Below are 27169 nucleotides of genomic sequence, written 5' to 3' on the forward strand. Positions count from 1 at the left end.
CTGCAGCTGGGATGCTCTTCCACCCCTGTTAACAAATGTAGGAGTCCTCAAGCACCAACACTAGCCAGACTAAGTTGGGTTTCTTGCTGTTTTTTAGCTAAATTCTGCTTTCAAACACCCTAGTCAGGGATCACCACGAAAGCTCTGCTGCACAGCTATGCCAGAGATGCTGGAGCTAGATGTCTCTCACCTACATGGAGTCACAATATTGTAAAACATTTATTGTCACTGTGAGCAGACAAGCCTTCCAATGATGCAGGAGCAGGTCTGGATGGGGGAGGCATTTTCCAGAGGAAAGCCACCCAGTCAGAGCAAACTACATTGCTTCTGCTGGTTTAAATCACCTCATTCAATATTCTGTGTTGTCTTATGTAGCATGCAGTTATGTAAATTTATAAATCATACACTAATTAGCACACAATTTCATAAATTTAGTAACAGTGAAAAAGGAGGTTTCTAACTAACCAGGCTGTGCTCTCTCCCCCACAGATGGTACAAATTCAAACACAGGCTGGAGGTCATATTTGAGAAATCTCTGTTGCAACTTCTAGAGTTTAACCCCAGGCTCACATGCACTTTCAAGGGCTGTCTTTTGGATATCTCAGGCTCAATCTCTCTGAAGTGCAGCTAAGCTCATTTCTCTCCTTCCTTAACACCAAACCTCCACAGCTCATTGGATCACTGCATTTTATTTCTTTATTCTGATTCTTGCTCTCTAGTCTCCTATTCTTCAGCCATCTAAGTCCCCATCCCTTGCAAGCACTAAGTTCAGTCCATGCCCTGGGCTATACCTGGGTTCTGCACAGTTGCTCTCCATGTGCTCTGGCCTCCCTGCCCAGCTGCTCTAAAGGGGAGATGCTAAAGTTAGGTCAAGGTAATTTCCTTCTTTCCCTCATTTGGCAAGCACGCCTTGGATAGTAGCTCCTCAAATGCAGGAACATGATTTGGAAAAGGGTGTGGAGTCATAAGGCTCTTATGGGAACCAGTGTTTGAAAACATTTCTCACTTTAAGATACAAGCACACAATTGTCCTTCACCTGCTTATTCTAGTTTAACAACTTGTCCCTGCCCTCTGGCTCACTCCCACTTCATCTCCACCTTTGGTACAGTTATCTGCCTTGCATCTTTGTCCTTTCTTGCCTTCACCTCCATCCTTTCTTCCTTATTCTTTAATTCACTTTTTTGTCCCAAAACATGGTGCTGGTTCTTCAGTTCTCTTCTCCTTTGTATTTTGAGACCTCTCTCTTACTTCATGCTCCAAAGGAGGCCTTGCTCCTTCTCACAGTAAGACCCATGTCCTGGAGAGGAAGAGAAGGCTTAAAACAAATTCTTCATGTATCTTAGCAAACTGGAGACTCAGAACATAACATGATTTGATGTTGTGGGAAGTGGAACACATTGTCAATGGCAGTATTGACAGCTGAGCTGGACAAAAATCAGAAGATAAGCCAAATAAAAGTCTGGAAGAATAAATTAAACCCCCAGATAATTTATTAGATTAAGACCTCACATACACATATAAATACGTGCTCGAGATGGGATTCAACAGCAAGACTGGAAAAGCTAGAAATGAAAAGGGTGTGATTATTACAGGTCTGTGATGTGCAAGGTGCACAAAAGCAGTAACTACACAAACAGCCAGCAAGTGTGTGTGCACGAACCACGTGGGAAGGACACAAACTGAAGGCGTGGGTAGGAGCCTTAGCAGCAGTCATGTTACTCCACAAAGCCCCATGGAAAACACAGCCTGATGTGCAGCTGAAGGATATTCACTGGGAACACTCTGGACAAACAGTCTATGCTGGACCAACTCCCCAGCAGCAGCTCCCAATATAGAAGCTCAAACTTAAAAGGACACTGTCATGTCATTGCTTTTGCTAGTTTAATTTTTGCATTTCCTCTACTGTTTTAGCAGATGGAAAACAATTCCCCTCCCAGTACAAACTACTGATTTTGTCCTTTCCTATTTGACAATCATTGATTTTTTTTTCTAAGGCTATAAATGTTTTAATAACTTCAACTTTGTAGTGCCTCATGGCAAAATATCTTTGCTTGCACTGACTGCTAAACACTATTCCTAATGTACTGCTGATAACTAGAGCAAGAGCCAGCATTATAAAAAATTACTTTCCACAGGGTCTGTGAAATTAATAGCTTTTGTTTCTTTTGTCCACATCTCATAGAGAGTTGAAGCATACAGCTCTTCACCCATCAGGGATTTCAACCATCTTTTACTAGAAAACTTTGATTCACAAAGATGTGCCCCCTGTATAGGTCTGACTGACAGACAGCACCTTCAGCATAGAGCCCACAATCCTGACAATGTCCTTTTAAAAAGAGCTACAACCAAAAAATATAGATTCAAGCCAAAAGTCACCTTGAGAAGTAGAATTTTTTAAGTGATCATAAGAAATCTCAAAGCATTAAATATTGGCACCCACAAAAGAATCAAAGAACAGAATGCTCCCATGGAGTGTTCTCAACACAAAGGCACCTTTCAAGAAATATACATGTATTTTTTGCTGTTTTGAAAGGTCAGTTAGCATTTATCAGAAAAGGCAATTAAAGTTTCAGTCAAACTGGAAAAGAGACAAGAAGCAATTGGACTGAAATCAGAGAACTCTTTCTCTATAAATGCCAACACTTAAAAAAACACCAGCAAAGCTAAAAAAACACCATGAAACAACCCCAAACTCTAAGATCTATGTGACGGTTATCCCCAAATTTCCTGCTGGTCCTTGTATATTTTTCTCTTCTTTCTCCTCCTTTTTCCTGCCCTCTTTAAGCAGCAGACTACTCAGCCAACAGAATAAGAAAACTTATGTTCCCATCTGTTCTACTTGGGCCAGGGCACTGAATACATCTTTGGGGCTCTTAGCAGAAACCTGGGCCTTCACAGGCTCAGGGAGTAGAACAAGAGGGACATTCAACAGCAGATAGACATATTCCATAAAACTGTAACACCTCACTAAAAGCAGGACAGACCATGCAGGGACTTGCCACAGCAGTAATTTTCTGGTCCAGCAATGCTGCTTTTCTCCTTTAAACTCCTCCAAGCAGCTTTTAAAATTTAGCTGGGATGCACAGAAAGGATATCACCTAATTTGTGATTAAGACTGGGCCTGAACGAAGCAGCCCAGAGTAACCTGAGGTTCTTCTTCCCCTTCTCTCTCCTTTTGTTTCACTGATGGAGCACAGTGCTGCCAGGGGCTGCAGTGCTCTCGTCTGAGATCCACCTTGCAGAGCATCACACATTGCACAGGAGCAGCGTGGGGAGGCAGGCAGCAGCCATACCCCAAGCATCAGTACAGCAACTCAACCCAGCCATTAAGATAAGCAGGGTTGCCTAAAGAGACTGTCTGAAAAGCAGTACTGGCCCATGAAGTGGTGTTTGGGAGCAAATGGCCTAGAACTTGCCTGAACTGGATCAATTCTACCTTTCCCTTGCTGCAATTTTACTGTGCAAAATGAGTATTTTAGTCTCATATTTCTAAGAACACATGCCGGTGGCTACTGTTACAATAAAATATGAACACTGCATTGTGGAGAAAATGACCATTAATCCTGTAATGTGCAGTCATTTTTACCAATTCGGCACATTTCTTTAAATAACCAAGTGCATGCAATAGATGGAAATGCATTTAAATAAACTGAAATAGATACAGCATGAATAATTAAAGCTGGCAGGAAAGTGTGCATTGTGAGCTGCTAGTGGAAATAATTACTGATTTGTCTTATTTACAATGGAGCCTGGATGCAGGATCAAAATAGTGCAAGTTAGTGAAAATGTCTTAAGACTGCTCTTATACTAGCACTACTATGTATTTCATCTTGAAAAGTACATCAAATCAGTTTTGGATCTCTACGATGTCTGACTCTGTTCTGCTGTTTCAGGGTTACATTACCCAGCACATAAACTCTGTCAAATAGCACTGATTTAAAGAGGAATATAATTCAAACCTGTGCCTAGTACATCAACCTGCAACATCATCTATTAACATTATCAGACATGGTAGAGTTGAGCTTACAATATATCCCCTAAAAACTCAGTGTGTTAAATATCAGAATGTTGAAGGAAAAAGTAGATCATAAAATCAGTGAAAAAGTACTAAAGTGCTTGTACCTTTATAATATGCCAGGTTTTAAACAGACTTGTTTAATTAGAAAATAATCTACTTTGAACATGCTGGTTGTTGAATGTTAGGCAGCTCTTGCAAACTGCTTTAGAGCGAAAAAAATCAATAATGAAATATACTTTCGATATAAGGCTGGCAAAACTGTGACTTCAATGTATTAGAAAATGTTGTAGATTTTAAAAAAATGCTATTGTAAATTGATTACTTGGCACATGAAAGGTTTAGGGAAAAAGTTAACACTTTCTGATTGGCGTACCCCAACAATATACTTGCATCATGATCACTAAATCCAAAATGAACCTGGATGCTAATTGGCTATGTTTCAGAAGAGGGAAAACAAGCAGTGATCACTCAAATAATTTCAGAGGAGGTGCAGACCAAGGAGTAGTGTCAAATGAAGAAGATCTCCTCGAGGAGCCGACTCTCCTCCAGCTCATCCGCTCTGCTCCTGGGGCTGCAGGGGCTCTGGCACCAAGAGGAGGACAGCCTGTGGCTCACACAGCAGGGCAGGTGCAGTTTGTTCCTGTCACAAGGTTCCCAGCAGAGCTGTCCTGGAGCTGATACTGGGCTCATAGACTCCACCAGGTCAAGAAGAGAGGCTTGGTACCTACCGAAACACACCAAGAAAACAGAGCTCTGTTAAGATCACAGCACCATGCAGGAATTGCATCCAGTTTTCCTGCCTCCATAAATCAGACCAGACCCAGATTTGTTTGACAGGGGCCACCGGCACAGAATGAATTTTGCTGTATGGACTCCTGTCAGTAATGACAACACGGAGCTACTGAAAAAGAGGCAAGGAAAGCATGGGTGCTCAGGTTATTTTAGGCTGTTTCATCAGCTTTTCCTTTTGAAGTGTGTAATGTTTTAGTTGCACTCTGGAGACTGAACACAGACCTCAGAGAGATGACAGCCAAATACACCAAACAAGGCAGACCCACACTGGTAATGGTAAGGTGACTTATACACATGCTGCACTCTTTTTTTTTTTTTTTAATAGACCTCTACATTTGATTTAGTTTCTCAGGGATTTGAAAACAGCAGGAGACTTTATTATTATTATTAGCACAAACTACATGTGCTTCCTGTAAATCTCTGTGTACTATATGGAGTCTGTCTGGTGGAAGCAGTGAAGGAATAGAATCTAAGTAAGGCAATACAGAATCAACACTTGAGGCACCAAGAGAAAAGGCAAAGGTGCTAAGCATCACTCAGGCTGTCCTTTAAGTGCAAGTACAGAGATGAGGGAAGGTTGCAAGCCAATGTGATCTGGTAATGCTCACTGAATAATGGCAGGCACTTGAGACAGGGACTTTCTATTATTATTCACAGGAGACAAGACTTCATCTAAATACCAGCACAGGATTGATCATTACAATATATTTCCTCCTGTCCAATTTTAAATGTCTTAAACAATACCATTTCCACTGCTTCCCTAGGGAGCCTGTTCTCCAGCGACCTCTCAGTAATATGTAAGAGATATCACTCCAGAGTTTTACCCAAAAGTCCCTTTGTTCCATGCTGTTGTTAGCACCAACCTGCCTGATATTCCCAACCCCAAAGTGACTCACACATTCAAAGGCTTCCATGCACAAAACATTATTCAAATTTTTCACCCAAATGAAACTATCAGCACAGGTGATTGGATCCATAGGGTATCTCTCTTGTAAGCAAATAGTTCATCTATAGCATGAGGAAACATCTCAAGCTGGTCTCTGCTTTGAGAAAAGCCTCTGTTTTTACTTTTGTGACTGTAAGAACCTAGAAAGACTAAGCAACCAAGACAGCTGTGGGAGGTTTCTCAACTCAGATGGGTTGAAAAATCCTTAAGAACAAACATCTACAGCAGCTTATGGATGTGAGAGATTAGCAGTGGCCCATGTACCTCCTAAAGGCAGACTCCCACCTGTGCTGTCCAACAGCCTTGTGCAGCAGCAGCAGGTAAAAGGCTTTCCCACCCTGAACTAGCCATGCTGTGAAAAACGCCCTTCTTGATCTCCACAAGTAAGTGCTACGTCCCATCCATCACCAGAACACTGTCACAGAATCGTTTGGACTGGAAAAGACCTCCAAGGCCATCGAGTCCAACCTTTGATTGGTCACTGCCCTGCCAACCAGACCAGAGCACTGAGTGCCACATGTGGTCAATTCCTGAAAGCCACCAGGGATGGTGACTCCACCACCTTCCCAGGAAGCCCATTCCAGTGCCTGACATGACAAGTTACTTCACCCATGACAAGGTAACTCATTGTTATGTCTGAGAAACAGAGCCACTCCCTCAGCTCAAAGGAGTTAGCAGTGGCACTGATGGGTTAATACCAATCCTAATGGTGACTACTGAAGATATCCTATAAAAGCTATTTCTTTCAATTTTTATTGTTTCTTCCAATCTGATGGTCAGTGTCATTTCTAATACAGTCTGACTTGACATTACTGCCTCGCAGGGCTCTCTCCTGTTTGACTACAGGTTGTTTTATTTTCCTGCACATGTGTTAGATTTAATCTCACTCACAAACAAAAAGCTAATTTGCAAATTTCTTTTCCACATTTTAAGCTTGTCTTTCTATTGTCTAAGTAGCAAAATATTAGTGGCTCAAAATGAAAAAAATACAGCTTTTGTTTCAACTGGATCTTGTTCATGGCTAACCCTAAGCAAATGTGATGTCTTTTAGTTACACTAACAAAAAAGTTCGCAAGGACGTAGAGTTTTGGGTAGGCAAACCAGATCATTCTAGAGAAATCTGTTGTTTGTACTATCATTCAGAAAGTACCCTTTAAAAACTGAAACTCCTCAAAGATATTTCCAACATAAAATGGAATGAGCTGCACTGATAGCAAGAACTAGCACACAGATATATGAGATTTTTCACATGGAGAAAGTTTAAGACTAGACTCTATATAGATACACACATATGGTTTGAACCCCAAAGAAACCCAGTTAACACACACACTGCTTTCATTAGCCACACCTAAAACTTCTTTTTAGATTAATCTAGTCTAGCATACAAATGCTTATCTCCTCTGACGCTAGTGCTATCATAAAATTTCAATTTGTCCAGCAGCCACATGCAATCACAGATTAGGCAGGGGAAACCAAACCAGCCAGTGCATTTACAGCAAATGTGCAGGCCCTAGATTTCAGCAGTACCTTCGAGTTCATTTCTTCTGCAAGTTTATCTAAGTTTTACAGCATTTCTGCTATCAGGAAAGCTAAATGATTTGGCAGATTACAAGCGCAGCAAATAGCAAAGATTATGTAAAAGACCAGGTGTTGTAAATCAGTCTATTTGACACCATAGTTATATATGCAATAAAGTGAATGAACTCTGCTAACAGAGCACTATCTGATAAAGAGAATGCTCCTTGCAGGTATTTAGTGTTTAATCCCAGGATGATGGTTTGCCGGGTTAGTCTAAGCAACATCAGACAGCATCTGGCTGGAGGCAACAGAGTACACCTAGAATGGTTTGAAACTTGCAAAGACAATTTTCTCACAATTTATTTGTAACCCAATATTTAAAAAGACACAGTCAGAATGCTTGACTCCAACTTTCTCTAAAATCAGGGTATGTATTCTTTGCATGACTTGAATGAAAAAATAAGTAAAAACAGGCTTTATTATTATTATTATTACAACACTTGATGGCTTCAGTGAAGTCAAAGTTATAGGATCACCCACACAAGAGTCAGAACATTTCAAGCAGGAAAACTGATTTGGCAAACTTGGCTTGTGAATAGTGAATGCTCTTTTAAAGGAAACTAATGGCCAAGGGTTCCCTTGTGTTGTTACTGCTTCCAGAGGAGAAAAAAATCCCAACATTCTACAGAAGTACCAGCACTGTACATTAAGCCACATACAGAAATTCCTCACGTATAGATGTTCAATCAAGCAACCAAATGTCCCATCAGTGCTGGTGCTTACGCACATTTCTTTGATAGGTTTTGCCCTCCCAACAGAGGGAAAATGGCATGGGCAACTGTCCCTTTAAGGATGGTGATAATTCAGTCTGTCCTCACTTTTTTGGTACATTTGCTAGTGTGCTGGAAGGTCAGTGAGCAAGGGGAATGTAACCCAGGTTCTTGTTAATGGATCTCTTGGAGTGGATTAAAATGAAATGTCACACAGTCCAATGGGTTAAAATATATTCAGGCTCAGTGGGAATGCCCAGGTACCTCCCCTGAGTAGGGGGGAACTTTGATGCCTCTGGTGGAAGGCCTCAGAATTGAGTCTGGGGGCACTTAGGGAGTCTTTGATAATTTATGATCCCTTCTCAGGGACTGCCTCTCATTTGAGCCAATAATGCTCCATCAGATCTTCCCTGGGGGGAAGAGGGCAGTTTATCAACTGAGGGAGTTATGTAAGGAAGAGCAATTAGCATAGCAAGAAGCACCATCTTGCCTTGCAGGATCCAGGCTGTGACAGTTCACCTCTTCTGTCTCATGCAGACTAGCACATGTACACCCAAAAACTCAACATCCTCCCTTGAGAGATGCAAACCTGTCCTCCGCAAAGCACCCTGGCACCTCCACAAATGGGCAAATGTTATGAGTCATTAATCATTAATAGTCCAGTCTCTCACAGCATCTCCGCAACAGACTGGAAAATAATCTCTTTTTTTGACACTTCTCCGATGTATACTTTTTCATCTAACTTTAATGAGCTTGAAAGTCTGCATGTTTCATCATGGGAGAAGAAAATTTCTAAGGTCTACAAGTTTGCATTAGAAGTCTAACTATTTAGACAGATAAAGTTTGGTGAAAGCAATCTTCTAAAGTCTCCAAAAAATTCATCAGGAGACAGAACATTAAGAACTAGTGTACAAAGCAGAAGGAAGGCAGGGCCATAGGCTCTCTATAGAGAATAGAGACAAGAGTAGGGAGACTAGACCACAGTAAGCTTTGAATCTCCTCTTTCAATGAAGAACTTTCACCTTTGCTTTTATTGTACAACATAAAACTCCAAATACAGCTCACAGAGCAGCACAGAAATGCTCAGTCTGGGAGGCTGGCACAACTGGGATCAAGCTGGTCCAGTTGCGTCAGACCAGAACTGTGACCTGGGTAGCAAAATCCACCCTGGTCAGGCGTTGCACAGTGCTGCGAAAGCATTCCCTTCATCTCCTCTGCATTACTAAAACAGGCTGCTAGAATTATGTCTCCTCAGCCACTAAAACCCTTTTGCAAATTTTATTAGAAACTCTCAGCATTGACTCTTAATTAAATAAGTATCTAGTAGAGTTTATATCTCTTAATGTAAGAGTTTTTTAGTCTATCACTAAGATAACAGGAAACATCATAAACCACTATGATTCAGAAGAGTTCATTAACCATTCACATTTTAAAAAGGAAAACAAAAATAAACACAAGATGGCACAGTCCCAAATCCCTCTTTCCACAGTGTGTCTTTTTCGCTGCTCAAGCAGCAGGAATACAGCTCTCTGAACGCCTACAGGTGAATCGTACTTTGTCCCATGTTTCCAAACTGAACGGGAAGGAAGGCTTCCACATTTTTATGACGACCACACAAATACTGCTGATGCTCTGGGAACCATAAGACCACTTATGTCCAGAATGGTTGGTGAGAAATCACCTGGAACTACTTGATATTCCTCCTGATAAAACCTACAGGGCAATCAGAACTCAGACAGTCCCACAATGTACAGTACCTAAAAAATGGTCAGGTTATGCAAGAGTGATGCACAGAACATATAACTGTGCAGGATATTAGAAAGAACAGTGCTCTTGAAGGCCTGCTTGTCTCAACTGGCTGAACAGTGATGTTTATTTATTTAGATGTTTGGGATATGCCAATGGATTTTTAATGTTTATCTATTTCCCACTGCTGGTAAAATATATTATATTTCTTACACACTGTCCAACTTTTAAACTACACTATTGTATTTTCATATCATACAGTCCCACTTAGCTATTAATACCATTTGTTCCTTCCTGAAAAAAAATAGCACAACTTCAACAAGTTTGATATTTGGAGGAGTGAGAATCTCCTTATGAGACAAAATAACTAAACTTATTAGAGTCATAAATACTCTGGCAGTAAAATATATGTATATTTCTTTAAACAAGCAGTGTCAGATAATATTTGATCACTATATTTAGAGACATCTTTTCATTTACAGTCTCTGAAAATTTATTCTCCAACCATAAACATGTAGGAAACACAAGGAATGTCTCTTTGCAAGGTGATGGCATTTCAACAAAGCATGCTGGCAATACAGTTTTGTAGCTGTATAGGCTTACTTTATTTAACTGTATATACCAGAGGAAATAAAAAGGTTTATTTTTATACTACTGCTTATATTTTCAACATAAAGTTCAAAGTGATTTACTAATGTTACATGAATTGCCTTTGAATTACGGTACAGTATTGTGCCTAAGTACAAAGCCTAACACTATTTTGTATTCATAAAACACCACCTGCCCCCAAGCACTTTACAAATGCTAAATACAGCTAAAACCACATTCAAGGGGTAGGGAACAGACCCATTTTACAGAAAATTAAACAGTTTATTGTTATGATAGAGCAAATATCAAATCACTGTTTGACTGGAACAAACAGGGCAAATAAAAGCAGAGGAAAAACAGATGCACATAAGAAGTGACCTGAGCAGTCAAACTACCTGAAACATGAAGACACCACACTGGTGATACAATCTGGGGTTCTATGGAAGAAACAGCTAATCACCCACACCCAAGCTAGCCCAAGATCTACACGTGAAGGGAAGAACTCAACCCAAATTAAAGGGTCCTAAGCACTTCCTGCCATCTTTAGTCTGGCATCCACAATTACAGCATAAGGGATGAGAAATTATCTCCATGGCTTGCCCTTTTAACATCCATGTACCAACCCACTGTCCATAAATTTTTTTCTCTAATTGTTTTCTCAACCTGCAGTTTCCAACACATCCTGTGACAGCAAGCTCAGGAAGTTCACTGCTGTCGACAGACATACTTTTGTTTTCTGTTTTAATACCTTGCTAGTTTTGCCATAAGGACTGACTGCAGTTAAGTTGCTTTCATGTGGTGGAATCCGGTAAAAAACAGCTGTACATTCAATTTATCCACCACCTTCACAATTTTGCACCCCTGATAATTTTCTCAGTTTTTTCCTATCCAAAGTCATTGCTTCTTGGTCTCTCCTTAAATTGCTTCATCCTGCTGATCAAATTAATTTTTCTGTGCACCTTTCCTAGCTTCCACTACAGCTTTCTTGAGAGGCAAAGACCAAGCAGAATAAAAATGTGGGTACAGAAAGACCTATGTATCCACAAGCTGTTGAGAAACTCCAGAAAGGTTTGAACTCCACAAATCCTAACCACATAGTCTGAGTTCAATATCATGTAGGCATGGTGCTGATGATTCTTCCCCAGTAAATTACAGTTTCATTCCACTGTTTTAATTTGCCTTTTTGGAGTTGTTTGCTACTGACATATTATTGGGCTACCTGAAAGAACTTAATATCCAAACACATGAATTTATTAGGTCACCCAAGACATTTTGCTGTTCACTTCTCACTCCAGGTCACTGATGAAGAACCAGGCCAGTGAGTTTCTGAGGGAATCCATCTGCTAACTCTAAAAAATGAATATTAAGTCACTTTGCTTGCTATCATTTAACCACCAGTAAATCCCTAGAAGGAATTGTCCTCTAATCCTACAGAAACTTGATTTCTTTAGCAATTTTTGGTGTGGAACTTTGGCAAAAGCCTTTTGAAAATCCATAGGGCTGAGCTGATACCTCAGATTCTTTCTTCCCCACTCCCTGCTCTGTGTGAATAATCCAAGTCTTAGCCAGCAGACTATTTGGCCCAGGAAACCTGAGCTGAATATGTCAATGAACATTAGAGGCTGGATGGGTAGGAAAAGAAAGCTGAGAAAGAAAAGGTGGTTTTGCAGTCATTCTCTGAAAGGCCACACATCAGGATAAGGGAGCTTGTCCTTCATGTGTGAACTGCACCTCAAAACACACCCTGAGGGGATATATTCCCATGTACTGAATGTGAAGACACCAAAACTGAAAGAAACCACAACACAGTGAAGGACAATTCATGAGGCTGAAACATCAAGAGAAGGAACATGATTAAACTGAGAATTAGAGAAAAAGGGACTGTGACAGCCTCAGATTCCCATTTTACTTTCAAACAGGCTGGAACTCAGAGCAGATACTTCACTGTGGGATACAGGAGGAGGTAAATTTAACAATACTATATATGTATTTAAAACAAATCCAGGTGGGGACATACTTCTCACCTGCAACAGGTCTGTATCTTCCAAAAGCATTTCAGACTTTCTTAGTTCTTAAAGAAAGAGATCAGACTGCAGAATATTTCAAAGCAATTAAAAAAAGATCTGAGCCTTTTATTTAAAATATATCATACAATGTAAAACAGAATATATTTATACAGTGTCCTCAACAAGAGCCTCCTGGAGTGCTGTAAAACCCACACCCACGTAATAGAGAGCTTACACTATCAGAGACTTTTAGAGAGCTCTCCGAGGCAGTATTCACAGAATCATAACCTAGAGAAGGAAAAGACTTATTAGACCATCCAGCCCTCTCCCTGCTGACAGAACTGCTCCCTGCAGTGTGCTTCCTCACATTTGTTGCTAACAATCAGCCTCTCTCTACTCTCCTTGGGAAGCCATTCCACAGCCAAATATATCTCATGCTATCATTACCATTATTACTTATTTATGGGCCACGGTATAACCTAAAGGGCCTTGATCAGGATCAGGGGGACCAACTCTAGTACCACTTGTAAGAGCACTCCTCTCTCCAAAAGAGCACACAGTCAAAAGAGGTAAGCCAAAGCCCAGTGGGAAACATATAACATACCATTAAGGAGAACAGAATAGTGTGGGAAGTGTCACAAATGTCCCATGAATTTTTGCTTCAGAGTTTGGTGGGAGGGAAAGGTATGTGTCATGAATAAGAACATCTTTCTGATAGTCACTTAAACAAAGAGGGTTTTCTTCCTCCAACCTTCAACCTATTAGTTGTGGCTAAAGATTGGCATAGTACAGAGAAATCAGTCCTCTTTTTTGAAGCAAATACACCTTAAGTATTTAAACAATGTTACACTTTTTCATTCTGCTCTAGTCTCAGTCAACATTTACCCGAGCCACACGTATTTTAATATTCTCTCATAAATCAATACCTCCAGTATTCCAACGGATTTTGCCACTCTCCTTCCATCTTTGACAATTTTTTCCAGTAAGCAACCACCCAGAAATAAGCACCATATCCCCTAGAGGGGCTGCACAGAAACAGAGAGGAGATCAGCTCCCTCCAGCACTCACACAATGCTTGTTGGTGCACATTCAGCTCTTCTGCTGCTGCTTCCTTGCTCCACAGGTCCCTCCCTTACCTCTAGTTCTTGCAGAGCAGTGAATTCAATGCCTCCGTTTCTTGGGTTACTAACAGTTATCACCAAATTATGTGGAAAGTAGCATCAGAGATTACAGTCCTTGCACAGGAATTTGGAGAGAAGCAGCAGAATTGAGTAACAGTATCACACATCTGCTAACTGAAATGTGACGTGCTTGGCAGTGCTCTGGGATGTTCTCCCTCCCCAGTATAGTACACAAGACCTAAAGAGGACTTGAAAGAGGCTAAGGTCTCTGGTTTGCCCCTGGCTGTTGGCATACCAATCAGTGCCAGTGCTCTAAAGGACACCAGATCCAACAACAGCATCTGAAAAAACTTGAGCCCTAAGGCAGGGCTGATAAAGACATTTTCTTCCCCCCAGTTTTCATCTTGGCTTCACCAATGGTAGCATCCAAGCAGCTGTCATTACTGAAACAAAGAGTTACTGCTGCTCTCATTCCTCCTTGCTACACAGCAGGACATTTTCACTTACTTGCTCCTCAGAGACCAACACCTGCTTTCCTCACCTTTCCACATTCCCATCTCAATGCTCCCCATCCAGTTATCCTCTTTGCTGCTGGTAACTCAGCCTTTGTTATTTCTCCTTTGGACTCAGACCCTGCTGCCCTGTAACCAACCTGGCAAATAAAATTCCAAGTGCTGCTTCATTGTTTTTGTCTCTGTGTGTTTTTAGTAGTTAAATAATAACTAACTAATTAACTAACTAACTAACTAACTAACTAGCTGAAGACCAAGAATAAGAAACACCACAGATCATTTATTTCAAGGTACGGCTGCAGGCTGCAGCTGAATTGGCATAACTGAGGTTGTAATAATTCTGGAAGAAGGAGGGTGAACTACAACATGAGTGCTGGGAAGTAAAGAAACCTTTTAAATCAGATCTGTCAGTGACAGAAGAATAATTTAGAATGAAGTTTTTGTACAAAAGAGAGAAATTACAGAACCAGGTAACTACCACAGAGTTTAACAACCACCTTCTGCAATCACTCTGTTTGTATTGTCCTTCTCTCCCCTCCCACACAGCCGTTTCTATGTCATCAAGTCTGAAAGCTCCTCAGATCAGAAAATGAACCTTGGTGTATGTACAGCACCTGGGGCCCTGATTCTGCTGTGATATTACATAACAACTTTGCACTTCAGAGCACACTTAGCTTTTATTCCTTTTAAGCACTCTATCATCACAGCACATCTTCAGCAAGATCTTCACCCTTTATTGTTCTGGGCCAAAACCAAGCTGTTATCATCTTTTCTGCCATACTTCATCCCCCTCTATCTCCTGCCTTAACAGCCTTTCTTTTAAATTCTTTTACTCTTACAAGTTTGTCCCCAAGCATACTTCCCCTCAAAGCAAACTCTAATTCAATGAATCATCTTCAAAATTGTGCCTTTTCTTTTATAATATACTAAAGCCTCTGACAAAGGATTGCATATGTAAGTCATGGTATAGTCCTGCACCTCCTCTCTGCCAGTCAGTCTCAGTGCTGCTCCCCAGTTTTGATTTCTTTTCCACTTTTCATCTCTTCTTCCCAGCACACTTTCAGCAAACCTGGGACTACCTCACCCTACAACTTTGTGGGTATTAAATAACTACAAAACAATTTTAAGGGGCATGGCTTAGAGGAAAAAGAACCCCACCACATACAGCTTGCTAAGTCTACCACCATTTACATGGGTTAGCAGTCTGTCTTTTTCGCAAGCTCAGTCCAAATTCCCGGCCTGCCAGATAATAAATCAACTTTTTGCTTCAGTTGTACAGTCATTGGGAGATCTGCATAGTTTTAGGTCAAGCATTTATACCCTTTTTATGATTCCAAAGTTTCTTACCTTGTCATTTAGTTACTGAACTGTGAGCTTTCATTGACTTTCTAACCATTGTGGCAAGAACTGCGAGAAGCTGTGCAAGATTTAAAACCTCACTGAGCAGAGGAGCAAAATCAGACTGCAGTAATTTTAAGTATATATTGGGGTGGAACTGTGACCCTGTGGAAGCCAATGGCAGTTCTGCCACCATTTCACTGGGGTTAGCTTTCGTCCCTGCCATTTCTTGGGCTGGGGTGACTAAGTATTGCAAGCTGTCTATTTTATACCTTGGAAATAAGATGGCTCAGAATGCTTGGAAATAGTTTATTCTGCCATTCTATTTTCCTTTTTATCCTCCCCATCCTGGTTAACTATTTTACATACAGTCAATTGCTGTACCTAAACAGCAATTCTTCTTGTGGTTCCGCATGATCCTTCCTCTCCTGCTTGTCAGCTTAATTTCTTCTGCTGTGGCATGGAGTGTGTAATAGCAAATCCAGCACTCAAATTCTTCTGTTTCTTAATTATCTCTGCCCTGTCAGCTATATCAGTGAAAACAAGTTGGCATTAGACAATTCAGATACAAGTAAACATCAAGTTGTGATAATATAGAGTCCTGCATTACTGTCATTATGGAAAAAGCTGTTTCAGGGAGGCTTAAAAAATTAAATAAGCCCAGCACTTCCAAATGGCTAAAAATCTAAGGATATCTAAATTATTCTTCAATATCTTAATCATCTGGGAGTATCATGATCTTATATAATGGCCATTTTAAATGAAAGGTTTGCTGCTCTGCACGGTTACCACTTCATTTCTAATTGTGAATTAAAGTATAATTTAGGGTGGCTGTATGCCAACTTGACTAGAAAAATTTAGACAGTAACTCTGGTTGAAAGAAGGGGGAAAAAAGCAGTTAGATTTCTTTAAGTAATAGAAAATCACTCACCAAGTTGTACTTTAAAACAAAACACAAGAGCTTTAACTTGACAAACTGACTTGAATTAAACCACAGAAAAAAGTGCTTGCACTGTAAATCTTACAGGGCAGAAGTGATGGTAGGTTATCATTCTGTTTATTAGCATGCACTTTGGAGAGTTCAGGGCAAGTATGGATACGCATTCATTCCATTTTATGCTGCACATTACTGAAAACACATTCTTCATAAATAATTCATAAATGCATTGTCTGAAATTTCAGATTCCAAAAATACAACACCGTTTTCAACTTTATGGTTGCTTGGTCTTCAAAACAGAAACAGACAATTGGATGGATGGACTTCACAAACCTGATAAGAACCCATCAGTCAGAATTACACTCCAGAGGTAAATGCAAACATCTCCCAGCCTCTGATCCCTGGAAGCAAGGCCATGATGATAGACCATGTGCTTGTGCTAGTAGCCCCTTGGTAGGGAACCAGCAGCAAAAGAGAAAGGGCAAAAGTAACCACATAGTGAGGTGTGGTGGAGAGCTAGTAAGTTGAAATTGGGTAGAAACCAAAAGGAATTTAAATATAAGGTATATTAACAGTCAAAATACAAAGACTGAATACAGCTTGTCTTGCAAAAAGCCCATTCTTCAGACCAGATTGCACTAGAAATGAGCTCTGCTTTTTGTTCTCAGCTTTTAACTGGTATCACTTTGTTTATGACATAGTAACTGGCATAATCTTTATGTCAGCTATGCTGGCATGAGTGAGTGATTAGGTTCTTGCACTTCATCTGAAGTCTAATTCCTGCAGGGAGCAGAGTGACCACAACATACAAAAGAAACTGAAGTATGCTTCATAGGCTGGAGTGCTTAGGGTTTATATACACAGTGATTTCTGTATCTTGCTGACATTATATATGTAGCATATACTCAGTTGGTTTTTTATCTTCATACCATGCTCAGAAGCCTGACATCAGATAGCAACTGCTTTTCAGACAGATTTGCATTTACTTGTTCTGTTCTACTCACCTCCCAGTGACAGGCACACACAATTTTGGGTACCTTATCTAGAGAAACATTTGGTGCCCAGCTCCTAACAGAACATCAGCCCATGATCCCCCTATGCACCAGCTCTTTATATGAACTAATTCCCTCCAATTTGCCTGAGAACAAACATTGCAACTGAGCTCAAATACGTGGCATCCCAATCCACTGACTGCTTGGGTGCAGACCATATGTGAAAAAACAACGGTCTCATAAAAATTGTATTCCAGTACCCAACTGCTGTAAAACTTCTTACTCGGTGCTCCAGCATGGAAAGACTGGGACTATCTGTCACTCTGTTCCATTTCCAGGTGTGCTGAACTCTCTGGGGTAATATTTAAATCAGCTGAGATTTCATACATCAAAGATGAGGATACATAATTCAAGAGGAGCCACTGAGATAAAACAGTAGCTGTAAAAAATACAGCGTGTTGGTGGTGCCTGGTTTAGCATGTCAAAGAGGGGCCACGGCTGGCAAGGAGCCGCACGCCGCCGGCACCGAGCAGGTCGTGTGGCAGAGCAGGCACAGCCTCTGTCAGCTTCACAGGGACACAGCCACCGAGCAGGTCTGGCACTGTGCAAGTACCGGGTTGCAAGGCACCCTACAGAAAAAAACAGCAGTGAGGCACGGAGCATGAGGCGCTCAGGCCCGGTGTCCCTTGGCTATAGTCATCACACGCTAACAACCTCTTTCAAAAACTTTACACAGGTGGTAGGTGTCCCACTGAGATAAATTACCTACTTTCAGCTGCTGAACAGATGGGCAGGGAAGTGAAATTTTAGTTTGTTCATTCCCAGCAGTAACTAGCAAAGATGATCTCGGCTGCTGCAGGATTACTTTCCGATAACCACACACCTGCGAACAGTCCATGATTCTGTTAGAAACTACATAAGGTCATTAATACACTACAAAATAAGGCAGGGCACTTAATGGCTCAAGAAACTGATGCTAAGTCTCTCATTCCCATATCCTTCAGAATATACTCTAGGCTGAGTGAGGCCAGAAAGTGTACAGAGAGGGACCTCAACAGGCAGGAGAAATGGGCTCACAAGCATCTCACAGCCTGCAACAACAGGAAATGCCTGGTCCTGTACTTGGGGAGGAATAACCCCAGGCACCAGCACATGGCAGGTTTGACTGGCTGGAAGGCACCTTTGCAGAAGGATCTGGATACTTGTTGTTGTGATACACAAAAAACCCTGAATAGAAGCCAGCAAAGGCCAGAACTGCTGGAAAGTTGAGGGGGTTGATCCTCCTCAACTCAGCACCAGTGGGACACGGCTAGAGTGCTGTGCCCTGTGTTGGACTCTCCAGTGTAAGAGACATGGACCCAATGAAGATGATTAAGGCTTTGATGTATCTGACACAAAAGTAAAATGTGAGAAAGCTGGGACTGTTCAACCTGGAGCAAATGCAGCTCAGGGTGATCTCACCAAAGGGGATAAATACTTGATATGGAAAGGAAAGAAGCTGGAGCCAGGCTCTTCACCAGAGTGCACAGGGAAAGGACAAGAGGTAACGGGCACAAATTGAAATAAAGGAAATTCCATTCAAATGGAAGTAAAAAAGTTTCCTTGCTGTGTAGGTGGTTGAACATTGGCACAGACTGCCCAAAGAGGTTGTTCATCAACACAGACCAAGGACTGGATGCTCACCTACCACCCATGCAGGTCAGGCATCACACAAACAGGGCAGTTTAAAATACCAATCAATGCCTGCAAACCAGGAATCTCCAGAAACAAATCAAAACATGAGCCAAGAAGCTCTGCTCAGAACTTCTGTAGAGAAGTCTACAACTCATGAAAACCAGGATTATGGGAAACCTGATGATATATTTGAACAAGTCACTTCAACAAGTGACAACTTATACTTCACCAAGTCACAACTATTCACATGCAAATATGTTGCAGTGTAGCCCACACTCTGTACGTATTTTTTTTCTTTTTTAATAAGACTGTCATAGCCACACTGTAAAAAACTTAACAAAAATAGTTTTACTATCTTCCCATTAAGCTTGCAAATATTTTCCTGGCAGAAGTCCTGAGCTAACTTTACAGCAAGATCTCTCAAAGGAAACAGAACTTTAAAAAAAAAAGCCTCAAAAAACTACACTACAAAATGAATGTGACCCAGGGACTTACCCTTCTATGCAACAACACGATCAGAGTGCACAGAGACAGTGAAGTCCGCAGGGCGTGAAATTAAAATTTTCACACAGATACAATGAAGTAATGATACAATGTTACAACCTTGGCACAAAAATCTTCTGGTTTGAGTAAAGTCAGTGTCATGTGATGTTACAGTTTGTGCACTGGTAGAAAGAGTCTGCTGCTAAAAAGTTCATAACAAAACAGAAGAAGCAAAAGCAAGAAAATTGTACAGCTAATTACAACAGACCTGTACATTCTAGTGATCCAGACATCTCTTAAGATGCTCATCACAGTCAAATCAGGCTGTCAGTGCAGGCTGAGTTAAGAAAACACACTTATCTTTCATGTCTAGAAATCTAGATGCTGAGAGGCCATTAGGAGATAAGAAAAAGATTGGCAAGGAAGGAGGGAGAAAACAACTCTTTATGGGGTCAGTTTGTTCCCTACAAACGAGGTAGATATACAGGTTCAAAATTCCAAGCATATGGATAAGAACAGGGATGCACAGAGCAATTAACAGAGTTAAGCAGAAGCTGGGATGAGCAGCAGCTGGAGCACTGTTAAAGTCCTTCTAGGAATTGCTTCACCTGCTACAGTAAAAAGAAAAGGCTGTCCTGGAAGAACACTGGCTCCTAAGCAAGGACAAGGTCATCGGAATAAGAGAGGAGCTGGAAAAGCTCTGGGCAGAAGCAGGCACAGGGGCACAGACACTTTAGAAGACTGTGCCACATCACAGTGGCCACCTGCAAAGCAAGCAACCTTTGTAGTGCAGATACACCAACACAGTCCCACGGGGATTCACCAGATACTCTGCAGAGAGCAGGAAGCTTTATTTCTCAGAGTATGGAAAAGTCTCTCATAAATCATAATGCTGCTTGTACATTAGGATGTTTCACAGAGACCCAACAGACTGACAGACATGTCTTCTATAAAATACATTTACAGGCTGGAATTCTGTGGGGGAAGAATTGGAATTCAGTAATACTGCTCATTTCAAACCACACAATTTTGTGATCACAGGCACAGAAGTTAATGCATGCAAGAACTATTGGCAATGTATTTCCAGTAACCATTCTGGAAATACAACAGAGAAAGTCAGTCTAACAGTGCAAAGGTCATTCCTTACAAGACAAGTTTCTCATCCTACTGATCCAAGACAGTACACAAAGAGAAACATACAGCCAAATGTGACTTAATAAAAACTTCAAGTCTTCAGCTTATTAATTTTTTTAATTTTTCTCATTTCATTCCAGTGATTTCATTAGGTTAGACTTCTTCATCTTTATTATAAAATAATCAGAACTGAAATGTTTCAATAAACCCAATTTCTGTTTTAAGCAGTAAAAGATGATTCAACACAGATGAAGCAAAAACGAAAGTTAAAAGTACAATGGCATTAGAGGCTTTGAGAATATACTTTAAAAGATGTTAAATACATAAATTATATATTAGTACTCTAGAATGTCTTTGATTTTTTTTACATTAAAAAAAAGAACTGTATCAACAATTTTTTTTTTCATTGAATAATAGAATAGTTTGGGTCAGAAGGGACTTTTAAAGGTCATCCAGTCCAATCCCTTGTAATAAGCAGGGACATGTTAAACTAGGTAATTTTCACTATGTTCTCTAGCAGTTTGGAACAAAGCAAAATACTTCAAAACTATACAGGTGGGAAGAAACAAAGGTGAAAAACAACATTTAAGTCACCACCATTAAAACAGAGAGTGCTAACTTAGTACAGGCCAGACACAAAGATATAATATTATTCTCAGTAAAAGTTTTAGATTTCCATCATATTTCCAAATTATTTCCCTCCCAACACACTCAGACTAAAAGAAACAATTTGTTTTTTCCCCCCTCAGAGGAAAAAACAATTTGTTTTCCCCCCCCCCATAAACTAAGTACCATCCCAAAAACAACACAAGACAAATCAAAATTAATGAACGTGGCCCCAAGCTACTGGGGAGCTAGAAACACATTGCATGGAGCAATTTAAATATTAAATACAATCAGTATCTACAATTAAATAAATGGTGAAAAAAAAAATCCAGCTAGATACTGTTTTCCTTCTCAATTATCGAAAGGTTGAAGAGATAGCTTCAGTGCTCTAATCCAGGCCATCACAAAGCCAAACTTAACAATGATCAACAGCATGTGGTTTTGAAAAGGAAACGTGGCCTAGGAAGAGAAAAAAGTCACACCTGCAGTAGAAACTGGTGCACTCAGCATGAATAAAGATCTGTAACAGAGACTGTAACATCACTCTCTGTTTCCTTCAACTCTGTAGCAGAAAGCTAAAGGCATGTTACCTGCTTTAGTGCTCCCCAAAGTAAAGACAACAAAATAAAAACATATTAAGTTCAGTAGTTCAAAATTCAATATTCTTTACACTGAAACACCCCTATTACTTTCCCTAAACAAATGTGGAAGATACCTTGGCTCTTTCATTACTCTACCCAGGAAAAATCAGGGCCCAAATCTTCTGTTATGATGTCCTACTGAACTCATGACAGATATGTAACATGGTAAGATTGAGACACAAGCCCAGATATTGGGTTTTTGCCAATCACAAATGTCTCAACAAAGATAATAAGAGATAACAGCTATTTAAAAAGAGATAACTATTTAAAAATCATTATTATAATACATATATTAAGAATGACTTTAAAAAGCTTTATGAATTAGAAGAAATGACAATAAAAATCTTGAAATATGTGGCATTTAGAAACACAATAATGATAAAAGGTCAGGATACAAGCTCACTGCTGGTTTCTGTCTTCATTTTTATCATCTGAATGTGCCATCTCACAACTCTGATGCCTACCAGTTCCTCCAGTAGACAAGAAAATAAAGAATTGTTTCCTATTCATTTTCTGCATGTCGCTTTTGATTTTATAAAATTCTGATAGTATCCAAAACTTAGCCACCTCTTTTCCAAGCTGAAGAGTCCTAGTTGTACTGTTCATTCCATAAAATCTCTCTCACACCTGGGAGCAATTCATTGCACTACCCAGATGTGACAACCAACACACAGTAACCACTATTGAGCAAAAATTTGCTACAACAGTCTTTCATTTCAGAAGTGGAAAAAATAGAAAAATGAGAAAGCTTGTAAAAAATAATAGTCATACTAGGGCTCCAAAAATGGAAATTCAACCTATGGAGAAAGAACCAGTTTAAGGTTTAAACAGTAAACTGTCATCCAGTCCAGTCTAAATGAAGAAAATTGAACAAACTGCTAGCTCAAGGGAAGGGAAAAAAAATACCATAAACCCACAACCAAAAATCCCCACAAAATCAAACGCCACAAATGACCAAAGACTAAGGGTTATTCTGCTGAAAACATTAGGTCCAGTAACAAATCCCAGTTTTAAGCATATAAAATATAGGAAGTTTAAGTTAAAGCTAGAAGGAAATGAAGTTACAAAAGGAACAGGATGATAAAGCTACAGCAGAAAAACTCCATTAAATGGAAGATACATTCACCATGTAGGAACTTAGGAACTTTCTGAAGCTACAGCGGACACAGTAGAAGACCTGTTTGAAGATGAAATGTCTTGCTAATAAATTACAGAAAAAATCAAAATGAATGAGCACTAATGAATTGCTGGAATCAGCTGGTACTCACTGAAACTTCTGAAGGAGCTCAGGTATGAAACAGCTGAACTATCAACTGTAGCTTTTAACTAATTGCCTAAAACTGCTTCAGTTCTGAGCAAATGCAGGATTTTTTTAAGTGATCTGAAAAGATGCAGAAATCTACAAATGAAGATGTCTAACCTTTAGAACAAGCAGATTGATAGAAATTATAATAAGGAATTAATAAACTCAACATATTGGCAGAGACTAAATATAAAGTCTTCATTCACTGGGGACCTCTACAAAATTCATAAGATTATTATGCATCTAAAGAAGAAAAATATAGTTTACGTAGTCTATCTGGAGTTCCAAAAGTCCTCCAGCAAATCTATTACCAAAGACTTAAAAGCTGACATAAACTAAGAGAAAAAGCCATTAATGTATAGATAGATAACTGGCTAAAACCCAGGAAATTAAGAGAAAACTTTAAAACTGGTCTGCTATAAAGTTGCCGGAGAGGTCACCAGTGGAGCTCACACAAATTTGTGAGGGCCTGAACTCTTTAATGCATTCACAAGTGGCCTAGAGAAAGGACAAATAAGGAAGAGACATTTGCTGATAATACTATGCTATTCATGGTAGCTCAAAGAAAAGCTAAATGAGCTTCATAGAGACAGAAAACTAGAATATAACAAAGGCTTAAAAAATATATTAAAATGGGACAAATGGAAATGGGACAAATCAGGGACTATAAAGCAAGAACTGGTTACTGTCCTTAAGTGACAGAGAGGCAGGAATGTATTTTTGAAGCAGGAAACTCATCAGCTGGAAATAGCTATCAAATACCTGACAGAGCTGTGTCTGCCTGCTGAGACCATCTCCTGGTGCACAGCACATCTGATGGGCAGGGATGGGACAATTGAAGTGCTAGGCCCTGCTCAGACCAAAAAATCACTGCAGTACCACAGTACCCAAGTTCAAGTTACAGGACGTCAGCAGGTCACAACAGTTCAGAACAGGACTCTCCAAAGCAGCCAAACTTCCATCACCACGATTTTTATTGAAAATGTTACTACATCACAAGCTCATGTACTGCTGAAATAGATGCTGCATGCTCAGAAACAGGCATATACACACCCTGTCCCACAGTGGAGGGCTTTTACATCTTTGATGCCTAAGCCCTTCAATTCACAGTGAAAGCATTAAAAGTATATTAATTATCAGGGCACTGACCATGCAGCAGCACATAGGTTAACCCTGCATTTGCCTCCAAACCATAATGAAAATATGAATGACAAACAACTTATTTTAATTCCACATATTCAGCTACAAGAGGGATAAGGTGTCAGTGTGTGTTACTCCACACTTATTTTACAGCTCATGGGATAACAGGTAAGACCAAAAGGATATTTAGCTGGTTCTAAAATAAATTAGTGAGGGTAACTAGCTCAGTTTTCTCAAGATAAACAAGACAAATTCCACCCTAACTATACCATCATCACAGTTAAAGATCATTACTGCATGGATCAGCCAAGCACAAAGATGCGCTGTAGCAAGATCCTGCCCTGAGGAGTTTACAGCCTGAAAGGCCCAGGAAAGTGAAGGACAGAAGAAAAAGGGAATTTATTAAGCATAAGCAATATGGTGGAAGGATGGCAGAGACATCTTTTGGGACAAAGGCTTCTTAAAGTAAGATGCAATTATCCTGTATATGTTATTCATCTATTCCTCTCATCTCAAAAATAAAATAAATTTCCAAAAAACAAGAGGGAATGTCTCAGAAACATGAGAAGAGAAATTACTACAGTACTAGGAACAGAACAGTTGCTTAGAGAACCATGAAGACAGGAATCAAGACTGATCTTACCTTGCCATGCTCTGTAGAAATTGCCATCACAGTAGTTCTAAAAAAATTTTTAGAAGTACAAGGAAGAACACTCAAGGTATCAGTGCAGGAAAGAGAGACGGTACTTTTTTTTTTTTTTTGACAAAGGAGTAGAGAAAAATACAGAGGAACCTTAAAATATTTTGAGGCTGTTTTCATTGCTGTGATTACAAATGCAAACAGGAATCACATCCAAAGAATCAACATTCTCTTAAGATTTGATGTGGTATTTGAGAACCTGCAAATGCACATGGGGAAAAATTGTAAAAAAATAGTAATTAAAATAACAATGAAAATGATGCAAAGAGTTAACTCCGTTTCATAACATGATTTGTACTCTATTTTCCTTTGCTTATTATTACTTTCAAACTACAGTCAAGTTATTGTCATACCACTGAATGATGGAAACCTTGCCAACTACTTCAAAACTGACACATTTTCTGTTGCACTGAGCATTCCCAGAAGACATTTCCCCTCATTTTAATACAAAATCCTGTCAGATCCATGGAGCTGAAAAAAAAAATGTGTAAAGGATATGTAGCTGTAATAGACCTCCCCCAACTAGTCGGGTTTGGAATAAAAGACTATCAAAAAAGACTCAAAGATCCAGTGCTAGATTAATGCAAATATCTGCTTGTTTGCAAGTGTACTTTTTGATTAAACTGGCATACATCAAGTACAATTAGAAGGGTTATTTATAACTAAGAAATACATAATTCTGCATTTTAATGAGGGTGACAATTACAGCCAACAGTTGGTAATTAACATTAATCTTTTTGCACTGCAAATCAGAATTTCCCAATATGATTTTCATTGTCTGCAATGGACACACCGAACTGTTACTGCAAAGGAGCTATTAGGTGGGCTTCTTTGACACAAATAGGTGTTCCTGTTACACACAGTAAAGAAAGAAACCAATGATGTGTTAAATTTGATAACCTCAGATGTAAATACAGAATGTCACTTCAAAATTTACTTGATGTCTACAACACAAAATACAATCAAGGCTTATCATTTTCATGGCCGAACCCAATTCCAGGTTTCCCAAGAGCCAGGCTTCACAGGTGAAATCTGATTTCAACACAAGCTTGAAATCTCCCATTGTTAAATTTGGTTTAGATCCCAGCTCTGGGTTCACATCTGCATTTCCCCCCTGAGACTTCAAAGCTTTTAGTGGTTGTAACCGAACAGAGCAGATAAGGAGGAGCGTTTGCCCAGTCGGTATCAGCTCCCATAGCAGAACTCTGGAGCAACTACTAAAGACAGGAATAATCACTACTGAAGGATTTGCAACTGTAGCAAAACCTTATTGCAAATTCTTTCCTTAAGCACGTTATCAAAAAATTTTGGTTCACAAAAACCACTGAATTTTAAATCTCAATCTTCCTAAATTGCTTTAACATATTTCCATTCCTTGAGTAAAAATTTCTCTGAAAATGAGTTCCACATCTATAGCAAATGTTGAACTTATTAAACACTTCTCTTTCTGGTATCTGTAATCTTCAAAGAGATGATTTAGATTTGCTATGTGTGTCTTTCCAAAAGAAAAGGTATTTCTGTTTTAGCCTCTCAGCTGTTGCCTTTTTAAAGAGAAGCAATAGAAAACTCTTTTCATCGTGGTCTTTATTAAGAAAAGAGACCTAGCCCAAATCCTATCTGAGGCAAAGATCACAATGCAGCCAGTAAATGAAGCCTCTAGAAGACTGCTGAGGTCTTCAACTGAGGTGTTCAACACCTGGGTCAGGCAACTGGAGGGGGATCAGTGTCAGGTACAGGTAAATGAGAAGGTAGAAAAGGAGAACTGTGAGCACTAAGCCAAGAAACCTACAATGCACTTCTTACAAAGAGCTGTAAAATTCACATTTATTTTGTAAGTATGAGATAGATGGGTTATTTCTACATATAGAGGTGCCCAACTAAAATCAAGATAAGTGATATTAATGTCCTATGGTCAGTATTATTGAACCTCGAAAGCAATAAAGTATGAGTCGATAAATATTACATTTGCAACATAGTTAACATTCTTCTACTGTCTCTGGCACTTATTACACATTGTAACCGCAAGTCTACAATACATTATTCATATTTGGGGTGTCACTGAGTGATGGATTGCTGTAAGAGAGGCTGTCCTTTAAATAAATCAACAAATAAAAATGCAAATGTTAACATTTTCAGCCACAACTTTTTCCATCTTGAATGGGGAATGAAAATTTCACATTATATCGACAGCCAGCAGAGAGAA

The 27169-nt window shown here is 39.7% G+C and overlaps 1 protein-coding gene across 1 annotated transcript in view; it reads right to left on the reverse strand.

Annotated features, from left to right (window-relative positions):
- Positions 1 to 1459: 1459 nt before the first annotated feature.
- Positions 1460 to 27169, reverse strand: part of KIAA1328 (KIAA1328 ortholog) — a 173274-nt gene continuing 147564 nt past the window's right edge. Inside the window, 1 exon segment of the mRNA XM_066569195.1 lies at positions 1460 to 4743. Coding sequence (XP_066425292.1) covers positions 4527 to 4743 — 217 coding nt within the window. The 3' untranslated portion in view covers positions 1460 to 4526.

The sequence above is a fragment of the Molothrus aeneus genome, chromosome Z (assembly GCF_037042795.1).
Source record: "Molothrus aeneus isolate 106 chromosome Z, BPBGC_Maene_1.0, whole genome shotgun sequence".
NCBI classification, from domain to species: Eukaryota; Metazoa; Chordata; class Aves; order Passeriformes; family Icteridae; genus Molothrus; species Molothrus aeneus.